The following is a 12,160-nucleotide window of genomic DNA, read 5'->3' on the forward strand; positions in this document are numbered from 1 at the left end:
GGCTGGTTTTAAGGCTCAGTTTCTGAATACAGGCTGTGTGCATTTCTCTGTGGACTGAGGCTTTGATACTTTCACAGTATTAATATAGAAGCTAGAGCTGATCTATAATCACACTACACATGGACACAGACCTTTACACTGGAGGAGTTTTAATTATAGAACGAACAACATTTTGTTTAGTAGGGCGGAGGTTAGGAATAGGAGAGAATAACATGCAGCCTTACTCACGTGGAGTGAGAAAATGAGAATTACTAATTATTATTACGTGATGAAAAAAGGGATCTTGTGTGTTTGTTAATCGTTAAAACCACTTTGCTCCAGACTGAAATATCTCCACAGCAGCTGGATGGATTCCAATGAAATACCGTACAAAGGTTCATGTTCTCGAGAGTATGAACCGTACTCACTTTGGTGATCAGGTGATTTTTTATTTTTTTATTTTTTTCCACCAATGTCAAGGGCAATTTTTCTCCCTCAAGAAAACTGAATTCATACAGTAGAGGGTTAAGCTTTTCCACCATCTTGAGTCGCACACTTCAGGCTAATGACAATAATGAGACTTAAAAAAAATAAAAGCTAATGAGTGTTTTTCTGTCGCCGGGGCAGACGGTAGTCTTGCTGCGATGTTATTTTCCCCACTGGGGAGCTGTATCTAAATAGCCAGAGTGCTGGAGCTTTCAGGAGACCAGCGGGAGCTCCTATAACCTGATTGAATGACTGATCAATTACAGTCCTGCGTGTTTGAAATGACTGATACGGGGAAACTGATTGACACCCGGCGGTTTAAAAATAGATCCTCCGCCGGTAACGGTGATGGAGGCTGCAACTAAAGGCTGCAGGTTTTCCCTGCGGAGTTTTCAGCTTTATGTGCAGAGCAGCCGCCGAGTCGTCTCACGCTCCCTTTGAACATTTCAGATTTATTTGGATTCTGCGCTTCATATCCGGATTGACAAAAGAGAATTAAAAGATGCAAAACAAAATAAGGAGCTTATAAATTATTCATGAGCTTCTCCTCCTCCTCCCCCTCCTCTTTTGAAGTTGATTCCTCTATTTTATCTCACAAGGGACTTGTCTGTTTTTCCTCTCTTCCTCTTTCTCCTTCTTCTTCTTCTTCTTCTTCTTCTTTCATTTGGGATGTTGAACGATTCCCTCCTCCCAAAAACCTCCACTGTGTAAAGAGTTGGTGCTTGTCTCAATTTCAGCGATTTGTTTACCCTGTGAGATGTTGGGTTTGTCATCGTCTCTTGTGACAGCCTCCCCAGGGAATAAAATGCCGCACCAGAAATTAGTCCTGACAGCGGGGAGGAGTGATGACAATGAAACAGTCCTGATTTTTTTTCACCTTCTTCTCTCTCTTTGTGTGTCTGTCTCTTTTTATCTGTTCCTCAGATCACACGGATCGGCCTGACTGTTCACAAAACCAAAACACAGGATTTCCAGGTGTTGGCGGGCTCTGCAGGGTTTCTCATGGCCGCCTATTGTGTGGGTAAGAAGCCCTAAAACAGGACTAACAGTGCTGTTGTTCCTCACAGGGAGCGGTCGTCAACATCTCCCCCCAGGCCGCCATCTCTCCTACTGTTTCTTTCTTTCATCCAAAAACCAAAATGAAGGAGTTGATTTTGTCCGTCCTTTCATTTCCCACTGCCCAATTGTGAGGTGTGCGAAGAAGCAGAATTTGGTGATATCTTCACCCACAAGGAACCGTTTGCTCTCAAAACATCAACATCCACCTTTTTCCTCCCATAAACCCCTTGCACTCCGTGGTCACTTCCTGTCGTTGTCTCAGGTTTCCCTCGTACTTCACATAGACCGTAGAAGAGCGCTCTGAAGGGATCGTGTGTCACTATCTACTGACTCTGCAAAATTTGAGGACATCATCCTGATATTGAGCTGCACAGGATGCATGTAAACGCGTCTTTATCATGTCCTCACACGAGTGTCTCACATTTTACATTGATGTCGACCATTTTCCAGAAAAAGAAGAATCTTTTTCTTTTCTTTTTTTTTTTTAGATGATTTCTTCCCTCTCAGAAAAGATCTTATGGCTTCATTTCATTTCACTTCAAAAACCAATTAGCAACAGCATGGAAATTACTCCAGATATGAAATCTATCACGGAGGATAATTAGTCAACTTTAAGTAATTTGCTGAAGTTATGTGATAATTGCGTCTGCAGTTGAAAGTGTGTTGAGTGTTAACAATTCTCCTTAGTGCTGCGTTTGAGGAGATTTTCCACTTGTGTAATGAAAAGCAGTGGATGCATGAGTCCAAACGTCGAGTACAACGAAACAGTCTCTGCTTACAGGTTCATTGCCACAACAAGAAAGAGGCATACGCTGTTGAATGTGTTCGATGTTGAGGTAAAACAAAGGTTACCCCTCATAGTGATATTTTCCCTCATGGCAACTCTAAATCTCATTTTTAACTCATCAACAATCTCGTCTGTTTAATTCATTCAAACGTCAGAGTGTAAAAAAACGACAGCTCACCTGTTTCCAGTCTTTATGCTGAGCGAAGCTAACAGACTCCAGCTGCATGTCAACATGTACAGACATGAGAGCGGTATCAATCTGACAGTTATTATATCCTTTATTGTATTAGCGACGCATTAGCCTCAGGCAGCTAGTTTAACGGCCGGCTTGGTCAGGTGTTGATTGAACTGAAAAACTAAACTTGCAAACCATCAAACAGCTGTAATAAACATTACCTACAGGTAACGCTTCAGCAAGAGGATTTGAGGTGTAGATAGAATATATCTGTCAGCGTTTGCTACTAGCAACAGAACTGGAACCAACTACTAGCATCATGATTCTGGCTAAAGAAAACATCTGTGAGAAAACACAAAGGAGATTTTCTTAGAATGAGGCAGGATCTCTGTCTGTGCCGTAAAGTTTAGTCTCCTGAGTTTCAAACTGTTGGCAGCTGTTTCCAAAAAAAAACAAACTCTGATAAGACAAATGTTTCCTGTCCAGCACCAAACAGCAGAAACTCAAAGTCTCTGATGGTTAAAAGAAAGTGGAGCATCAAGCGTCTTAAGATCCAGATGTTTTTCTCAGGAGTTGTTCAAGGCAAGCACCATTTGTCCTACATCCGAACATCACAACCACATCACATTACACCATCTTAATATTTGTATGTCACCTGCGCTCATCTTGAAAGTTTTTCACAAATTAAAGACACCTGCCGTATTTTTAACTCGACCGTTTTGTATTCACGTCACCATGAGTTAAGAGTTTTCTCATCCCGCGCAGCAGCAGCGTGTGATCCGTCATTTGAAGTCGCAGTAGATCATAAAACACGCAGCAGCGTTATGAAGAGTTTTCTTCTGCCTTCTCGGCATGTCGGTCACGTACAGTGGACTGTAAGCTTGGATTAGATAACACGTTAGGGGATAGGCATCAATATGATGCTCAGGGACCTAATGAGTCATATTCTCCCACTGCCAGCCCTGTCAAACACACTGTCTGTCACACACACACACGTACTTGTCTTACTATAGCTGAGAGGACACTTATTGAAATATTGCATTCCCCAGCCCCTTACCCAAACCTTAACAGTCACAAATAAATACCTAAACCCAACCCTAACCTAAACTGTGCCATGTCGTAGCCCTCAAACAGCCCTTTGAATATGTGAGGACCAGCCAAAATGCACACACCTGCACCTGCACCTGCACACACACACAGAATCCCCCAGCTCTCTGATCTTTGCTCCCTGACATACTCACATCTCCATAACTGCAATATGGGAGTAATTGGCTGTATGTGTGTGTCAGCTAATGCAGAGCTAGGTAATGCAGAGTGATTGATATGATAATGTGTCCATGCTGTGAGTATGTGTTGAAGTTGTGATGTCCAAATTCATGCTCTCAACTACCCCCCCCCCCCACGATGCTGGCGGGGCGGGCCTTCTACCTGTCAGTCAAAAGCTTTGATGGAAAAGTATAGATTGCGTAAAAGAAAGCAAAGATGGAAGCTGTGCAGGGTCGACAAGAGGAACGTTTTCTGACTGATGCTGATGTGTTGTCAGCTGCTGATGTTGTTATTATTATTATTATCATTATTATTATTACTACACACGGTACAATCAAGTCAAATTGTACGAAGTGGCAGAGAGCAGTTGCTTGTTACCCAGACGGGGGCGATGTGCTCTGTGAGAGGCTAAAACACAAAGATATTCTGTTGCTTCCAAGTGGCAAACATCCATGGCTGAAAAATGAAGCTAACACAGAAGTGCAAAAAAAAACTGCAGTTCCTCAAATGACCACTTGAGGCTGACTCCAAAAGTGAGTCAATCAAACTTTCTCTCTGGGCCATCATTTATAAGTAAATACAGCTGAACTCACAGCACAGTCTTTGTCTTTAAAGGAGCTATTTGTAACTTTTGCTATTGCTAGGTAGCTAATGTTAGCATTATCAGCTGTTTACTTACCGTTCTAGAAGAAACGTTGTGAGTTCAGCATCAAACTCCTTTCCTTTACTCACCAACAGGTGTCCCTTGTCTCTATCACGTCTTTTTTTCTACTGAAGTTAGCACGCTAACCAGTTAGCCCCAGCTCAGCTCGTCATTTTTCCGATACCGAGTCACTGTAGCCTTCAATCTGCCCTGAAGACGTAGTGCTGCTCAGAGGAGGCATTATAACCTCTTGTCTTTTTTAGATCTTACATTAAAGAAAACTGAAGATTTGGGAGATTGAACTGTTTGAATTCGGCTCCCGGATGTTGTCATGGGCATTTTCACTGTTTTCTGATACTTTTATAGGCAGAATGATTAATCTGGAAAATAACCAGCAGGGTAATCGATGATGAAAACAATCGCTAGTTGCAGCCTTACATGCAGTATATGGAATCAGAGACTGGATTCATGTCTTTATTGTTACTGTGGTTATTTTTATAAAGAATCCCTGTTAGAAAATACAATAAGATACTCGGCAGAGATCCATCAGAAATATGGTTCTCCTTAGACCAAATGTTGTTATCAGTATCTTCTTCAAAGATGTATCAGATTGACCTCAGAATAACTTATCAATCAAAATGCATTTATCTTCATGTGTTTTTTAACGGCTCACGTCAGTTCTCGCCTGGAAACCGCAGCCTTTCTTCCACTCTTTCCTGGACATGTTGAGCCGTACTTCGCCTCCCTCTGTCTCAGTCTAGCCTTATAGTGTCTCTGTTCACAGCGAGGAGGCGGGGCGGCGGCTCGTCTGTCAGTCAGCGGCGTTAGGTAAGCTGCTGTCAGCCGTGTGATCTGAGCGTCGGCAGGCCACAGAAACATAAATCAGACAGAGAATTTGCCCATCAGCCTCCGGCTCGTCTATCCACAACAACAACAACAACAACAACTCCAAGGCCACGGACGGAGGCTGCTGCTTCTCCGCTTCTCTCCCCCACCAGACATGCAATGAGATGTCACACTGAAAGGCCATGATATCTCGTTGCCTGGGAAGATGTCTGTGTATCTAGGTCTGTAAATAAAATTTAGAAAAAAAACAGGCATCTGCCTACTGATCTGTCAGGGAAGAAAAAGAGCAGGATGGAGAAAAGCTTCTATCTCAGAAATACTGTATGCTGACAGTAAATCATCTGTGTCTGTGTGTTCACAACTGAGATATAAAACCAGGAGAGTGATGGATTGCTTTATTTAACGGGAATATACAGTATTTTCAGCTGAAAACACACCTCACTCCTTTCCTGTGGTTTGAACACTCTCCGACCTCTCGGGCAGCTCATGTGCTTCTTGCACTTTGCTGTGACGCATGCTAATGTTTTAGCGCACGCGTCATGATTGACGAATGGTACATTTAAGATTCTAAACATACTGTTGGCCGAGTTGAGTGACTGCTCGCAGTAAGCTGACAGAACATGTGATCTTTCAGTCCACCTCCCGCAGCCTTCCTCAGTAAGACACCAAATTGAACCGGCTTTGAACGACAAACTGTTCTTGGCAGAAATCCGAACTTCAATACCCAGAAATCCTGCAAGTTAGGTTTCTATACTTTTATAGACCAGCCGAACTGGTTCGAGGATCCAAAAAAATGTCTCATCATTGGAAACCTAAGAAGTAAATGAGTAAATCTCATCAGCGTCGATGAGCCAATCAGCATTCAGCAAGCTCACAATGGAGATCTAGCAATGCTGGTGATTGGCTGTTTATTCACACAAACACGTTTGAGTGTGTAAAGAGACAAAGCTTGAAAATAAAAGTAAAATTTCTACCTTTATATGTATTGTTTTTCTCTTTTGTGAAAGTGGGTTTGGTAGAATTGTGAGCTGTGAACAGGCCAAACGCAGGAGGATTTTTCCTTCTTTCGTTTATTTCATTTGAAGGATTTTCAGAGGCATGAAGTAGCGACAGTATCCAGTATTTAAAGGAGCTGTTTGTAAGATTTGCTATCACTACATAGCCAACATTAGCATTAGCAGCTGTTCATTTACCAGTCTAGAAGAAACCTTGTGACTTCGGCATCAAACTTCACTCCTTTACTCACCAACAGCTGTGTCCAGAGGTGGAAAGCAACGCCAGTGTTAAGTCTAGACTCTGTCACTTCTTTTCTTCTACTGAAGTTAGCATGCTAACCAGCTAGCCCCGGCTCATCTCCTCACTTTCCGCATCAGCAATGGCTGAAGCTCTTGTCGAGCGACAATCGCCACCTCCCGCTCCCCGCAAGTAACCACGTTCGGCAGCAGAGAAAACGTACAAATAGAAAACAAGTTCACATTAATTCTGTGTAATCAGATTTTTAATCAATAATCTTGTGACCCCTCAGATTGTTTATGAGCCGCTACTTTATAAGAACAGAAAACCGGAGAGATCTAATGTTGGCAGCTCCATTTCCCACGGATAAAGCTCTTTTTCCACATTCAGGCAACTGATTAAGGTCGACCTGACAGTTCTATTCAACATAGAAATATTTTTGCTTCAGCTTCTGTATGTTTCTATTTCTCCTTCTCCCTCTTGATTTAGACAAATGATATGACAAGCAATGAAAGTTCAAAGTGTCAAAAGCAAATCAAGATGTGTCTGATATAACTGATGGCTCCGCTCTCTCTGGTCCGTGCTGTGTGTTTGTAGGTGCAGTCGGCGGCGTGTGCGCGCTGGCTAACGTGCTGGGCCGGGAGCTGTGTGAGCTGGAGCGTCTGTGTGTGTCCGGTTGCTGGGAGGAAGCCAGAGTCCTGCAGCAGCGCCTCATCGAGCCCAACGCCGCCGTGAGTACCATCTGCTTGCACGGTGGACGCTTTTCTCCACCGCTCACACACTCACAAGCTCCCACAAACAGCGACAGACCGGAGGCTCTCTGAGGCGTTCGAGAGGCAGAGCTGAAATCTTTTCGCTGATTGTCTGAGCAAACATACCACAGTTTGTTTTAGCGAAAGGACTGAAGAAACTTTTGAGCTGAAAACAAAAGAAAACGAGTGGAAAAAGAAAATTTTTCTCATTTACTATATGAATGAATGAAAGAAGCTTAAAAAAAGAAAAGAAAATTATTAAAAAAAAGCATTAACACAGTTAATGTTACTATAAAATAGCACTTATAAAACAATGTTATTGTGATAGTGTGATGTGAAAGTAAGCTGTTAGTTATAAGTTCTGTTACAAAGTGAGTCTGATATGTTGATATAACGGCGAGTTCGCCATATTTTTGAGGTATAGTGGCCTAAAACTAACATCCCCAGAGGTTTCCACGGCAACCCAGGGAACAAGTTGTGGGAGGAGTCTGTGGTATAAGAGGGGGCAAGGCCGTTCAGTGTTTTAAGTGTTTTAAAAACTAAAAGAAGAACTTTAAAATCAATTCTATAAGCTACAGGGAGCCAGTGTAGGCTGCGTAGAAATTTTAGTTTTTGTTAAAACCCTGGCAGCTGCATTGTGGGTAATCTGTAGTTTAGCAATAGTTGTCTTTGGTAGGTCAGTGAACGGAGCATCACAGTCGTCATGCTTCTTGCTGGCTCAGTAGAGGTCTCACCTCCTCACCTTATATATCATATACAAGGTTTTTTCTGAATTGGCTCTTTGCTCTTGAGGTTTGAAAGCTGAAAGATTTTGGTTCATCAGTTGTTTTTGTAGATAATTTGTAATTGAACTCAACAGGTGATGTCACTGTTTAGCTGTCAGAAATGTTTGGATAAAGTCCAGCAGCCAACCTCCCGCTCACATCAGCTGCTGCTGATTTAATCCACAAAAAGTGAAACTCATTTAAATTAACTTTTTTAATTACCGTAATTCAAAACAGTGAACATCTTCTAAGGTCAGTTTTTTTTTTAAATTCAAGTTGAGTTTTGACTAATTTGATGAAAAACAAAAAACTAATTAAGTTGACAACAACTCCCTCCCAACACACACACACACACACACACACACACACACACACACAAAACTACAAACTACATTTCCGCAGTGACAAAATAATGAATATCACAAAAAGTAAAAACTCACAATGGGACTATTTAAAGCAGAGCAGTGGTTCAAACTTTTACCTACCGGATGTTGTAACGAAACTGAACTTCTTCAGCAAAAAAAAACGGCGTGTTTGTGTTTTGGTGTCGAGCCCTGAGTGAACTTCGACAGTAACATCACTGAACCAGACGGCGTTGAGAGTTTGCACTTCATGACACCTCAGAGTTAAGAAAGCGGCGCTGAATATTTTTGCTCCAGGCTCCAAACGTGTCTGTTAAAGCGTGTGAAATGTCACTGCCCTGATGGCGTCAGTCTACCACCACACTACCGCCTCCACACGCTGCATCATGAGAGTCCGGCGTCACTCTGATATCAGATGCAGCTCAGCAGCCAGATGTCGATCACTACACCTGTCTGATTTTAGGCGTCGGTATTGATAAAGCTTTGAAACCACACTGCAGTTCCTGTTGGAAAGGAGTGCGTGCATGTCTGTGTGTGTGTGTGTGTGTGTGTGTGTGTATAGAGACTGACTGGAGCTCTGTGTTGCTAGGTGACCAGGAAGTTGGGAGTTCCCGCCCTCAAGCAGGCCATGGAGTGGTTCGGTTTCCACGGCGGCGCCTGTCGATCACCTCTGCAACCGCTCACAGAGGCCGAAACCCAGCAGCTGAGGCGGGACTTCTCCTCCAACGGCTGGCTGTGAGGTGTGTGTGTGTGTGTGTGTGTGTGTGTGTGTGTGTGTCTTCACTTTACCTGGAAACCTTTCAGCTGTTCAGTCCTCACATCTGTCCGTGTGATACAGGATGAAGGGGGAACACAGCAAGATAATAAATCTGCTGCAGCCTCTCGGCTCCACGTTAACATCAACAATCCAATCAACTTATTCTGTTTGAATTAAATAAACATGTCAATCAAATCACTGTTGCTAAAGCATTCATTTAAAAATCATATATATCGTATATCTGTGGTTTTGTCACAGAAAAAAAACCTGAATCACAAATTCAAACTAATTAACACAAGTTCAAAGTTGCTTTTGGAGGAACGATTGTAATTTAGATGATGGATCGATCGGTGTGTTGACAACACAACCACAGCTCATGTCAGACTGGATGATTAGAAAAAACACAATAACCAGCTGTTGTCAACCAATCAGAACAAATACTGGTTGCCTGTGTAATTGTTAAAGAAAGAAAGTTGTTATTCATTCTTCTATTTACTATTAAACTCTATATTGATTTGTTTTGACAATAAAATTTCATTTCACCTTAATAGTATTTATCTGTTATTTATTTTAATGGTGAAAAAATCAGGTCAGCCCCCCCCCACCCCCCACCCCCCAATCACTTGCTGCCACGCTGACCTGTTTTCTCAGTAGACAAGAGCTTTTGCAACAGGTTTAAAAAGGTTGAAATGCCTGTGTGTGGGTGGGAAAAAAAAAAAAATCTTGCTCAGGAATTTTCCTTCACTGGTGCGAACGCTGCGCCGTGCTGTAATAACACTGTATATTAACACAGGTTTAATAGTAACAGCTGACTTCACCTGCGATACCTACCATTGTTTTGATGTGTGTATTCATTCTTTTCATCTTCTACTTCTACTAGATGTTCAAAAATGTTGGCAGCCCACATCGGCCCCGGTAACGATACCGAGGCCAAATAAAACAACGTCAGTTAATGTTTTTAAAGGTCATTTTGTTTTAAAACATTTAAAAATATAATGTACATTTAAAAAAAAAAAGAAATTGTACTATTTGTCAGCCCAGTTGCAATACCTTAAAGATGGACGTAGCCTCTGTTACGTCACCCACAGGTTTTTGAAGAGCGGTTCTGAAGCTCAGAGTGAGCTGCTCCGCCGTCGCCATCTTGGCATGTGCCTCACTCCCGGCTAATCCAAAATTGGGCAAAGAGGACGTGCATGTGTCGAGCCGAGACTTTGGTTTGTGGCAATCAAACACTCACCCGCCTGTCACTCAAAGAGGCCACGCCCTCAATTATGCATCACTTTAGTCCTTAATAAAATGTAAACAGGTGAGTTATATAAACAGGTGTCATGAAGGAGGAAATTAGCTCTAGAGACCAAAACAGTTTTTGTACCAGGCTGTAAACATGTTTATTTCTGCTGTAAAGTTGGACATTTTAACATGGGAGTCTATGGGGACTGACTCACTGTTGGAGCCAGACTCTAGTGGCCGTTAGAGGAACTGCAGCTTTTGTTACTTCCCTGTTGGCGCTTGGTTTGAACCTAGTCTTTCTGTGTGGAGTTTGCCGCCGGCTTCTTCCTGCAGGTCAGCTGGGATTGGCTCCATCGCAGGATCGGCGGTAAAGCTGACTGATGGATAAACACTCAGTCGTTTACTCTATAGGGAACCGAACAATCTGATTTCAGACACTTGTGAATGCACATACTTTAAATGTTACAGGAAAGCACGGGTTGATTTGCGGTGCTTTTTGTTGCATTGTGGGAAATGTATACATTTTACCCTTGGCTCCAAATAAAGGCAGAAAGTAAATAAAACGCGGGAGGCTCACCTGGCTGTCTGGAGGAAAAGGTCACTCTTTGAAGTGAAAAAGTTAAAAGCCCAAATTGCCGCAGTGATTAGAGCCAAGTGAGGCAGGTAGCCATGGCGATGAGAGCCTCACAACCGTTTCTTTGCTTTTATCTAACCATGACTCCAATTAGCACCTAGTAAGAAGAGGATGTTTTCAAAAATACTCGTTGGATCATAAAGAAAAGGAGGCGTTATGTTTTCTCCTGTGGCAGTGTGACGAGGACTCAGTGCAGGAGGCTCCTCACCCGCCTCACCCGCCTCACCCACCTCACCCACTTATTATATGATATAACATTAATAAATGTTTTTTTTTTGGTAAATTTACATCAATATAGATCATCAATATAGACCCCCCCCCCCCCCCCCCCCCCCCCCCCGACCTTAATCCTGCGCCGGTTGGACACCGAGGCTTTCAGCCGCCGCTCAGCCACTGGAACCTTTTGTGAATATAAGAAAAAAAAAAAAACCACTTAGCAGAGCTTCAATAATGTGAATTCAACCAAAACATTTAGAAAAAGAAAAGCTCTTTTGAAAAGCTCTCTGAACAACTTCACTTCTCTTTTTTTATAGAGCGGGGCAGCGGCACGTGGCTCTAGTTTGAAAGGCATTCTAGTCTCAAGTTCACATGAATTCATCGGTTTGGGGAACGTTGCAGCGGCGCCATTCAGGAGGCATTAACTCCGTGTGACAGAGCAAACGCCTACGAACCTTTCCCTCGTGTTGAGCCACCTGTTCAAGGATTTCAGACGGTGTGAGGTGGATTCTATTTATTCGCTTGTCTGTAAAGCCTCTTTCCAAGCGTAGTGACAGTGCTTCAGATTTTTGCCAAAGAATTAAATAAAGAGAAACTCTAATGGGGTTTTTCTTTTAAATACCCGTGTCATTCCTGTGTCGCCCGGGCTGCTAAACTTTTCAAACCTCTCAGAGACGGAGAGGGAGGAGGGATCGTTTTTGACATTCTTTAAGTTTTCTTTCACAGTTTGTATCAAGCCTCTTGAAGCTCAGTCAATATAAATTCAACTATCTAAAGGTCCCAGAGAGAATCATCATGAGGAGCTTTTTGTTCCTTAAATTAAGAACTTTCCTTCGTCTTTGTGGGAGTTTCTTCACGCGGCCACACGGAGGCGACAGTCGCCACCGCGCCGCTGCTGCCCTGCCTGCGCCGCACCACGGGCATCACTTTGATCTCAATTAGAGGATCTCAGATCTCAGGGGAGGGTGGGG

The 12,160-nt window shown here is 42.9% G+C and overlaps 1 protein-coding gene across 1 annotated transcript in view; it reads left to right on the plus strand.

Annotated features, from left to right (window-relative positions):
• hoga1 (4-hydroxy-2-oxoglutarate aldolase 1) overlaps positions 1-9,657 on the plus strand; it is a 19,809-nt gene extending 10,152 nt beyond the window's left edge. The window contains exons 5-7 of the mRNA XM_023420716.2: positions 1,390-1,486; positions 7,072-7,205; positions 8,942-9,657. Of these exons, the coding sequence (XP_023276484.1) occupies positions 1,390-1,486; positions 7,072-7,205; positions 8,942-9,091 (381 nt within the window). The 3' untranslated portion in view covers positions 9,092-9,657. The remainder of the gene's footprint in view (positions 1-1,389; positions 1,487-7,071; positions 7,206-8,941) is intronic.
• Positions 9,658-12,160: the final 2,503 nt, after the last annotated feature.

Source organism: Seriola lalandi, unplaced genomic scaffold (assembly GCF_002814215.2).
Source record: "Seriola lalandi dorsalis isolate HSWRI2012SDOR001 ecotype SW California unplaced genomic scaffold, Sedor1 jcf7180002054656, whole genome shotgun sequence".
NCBI classification, from domain to species: domain Eukaryota; kingdom Metazoa; phylum Chordata; class Actinopteri; order Carangiformes; family Carangidae; genus Seriola; species Seriola lalandi.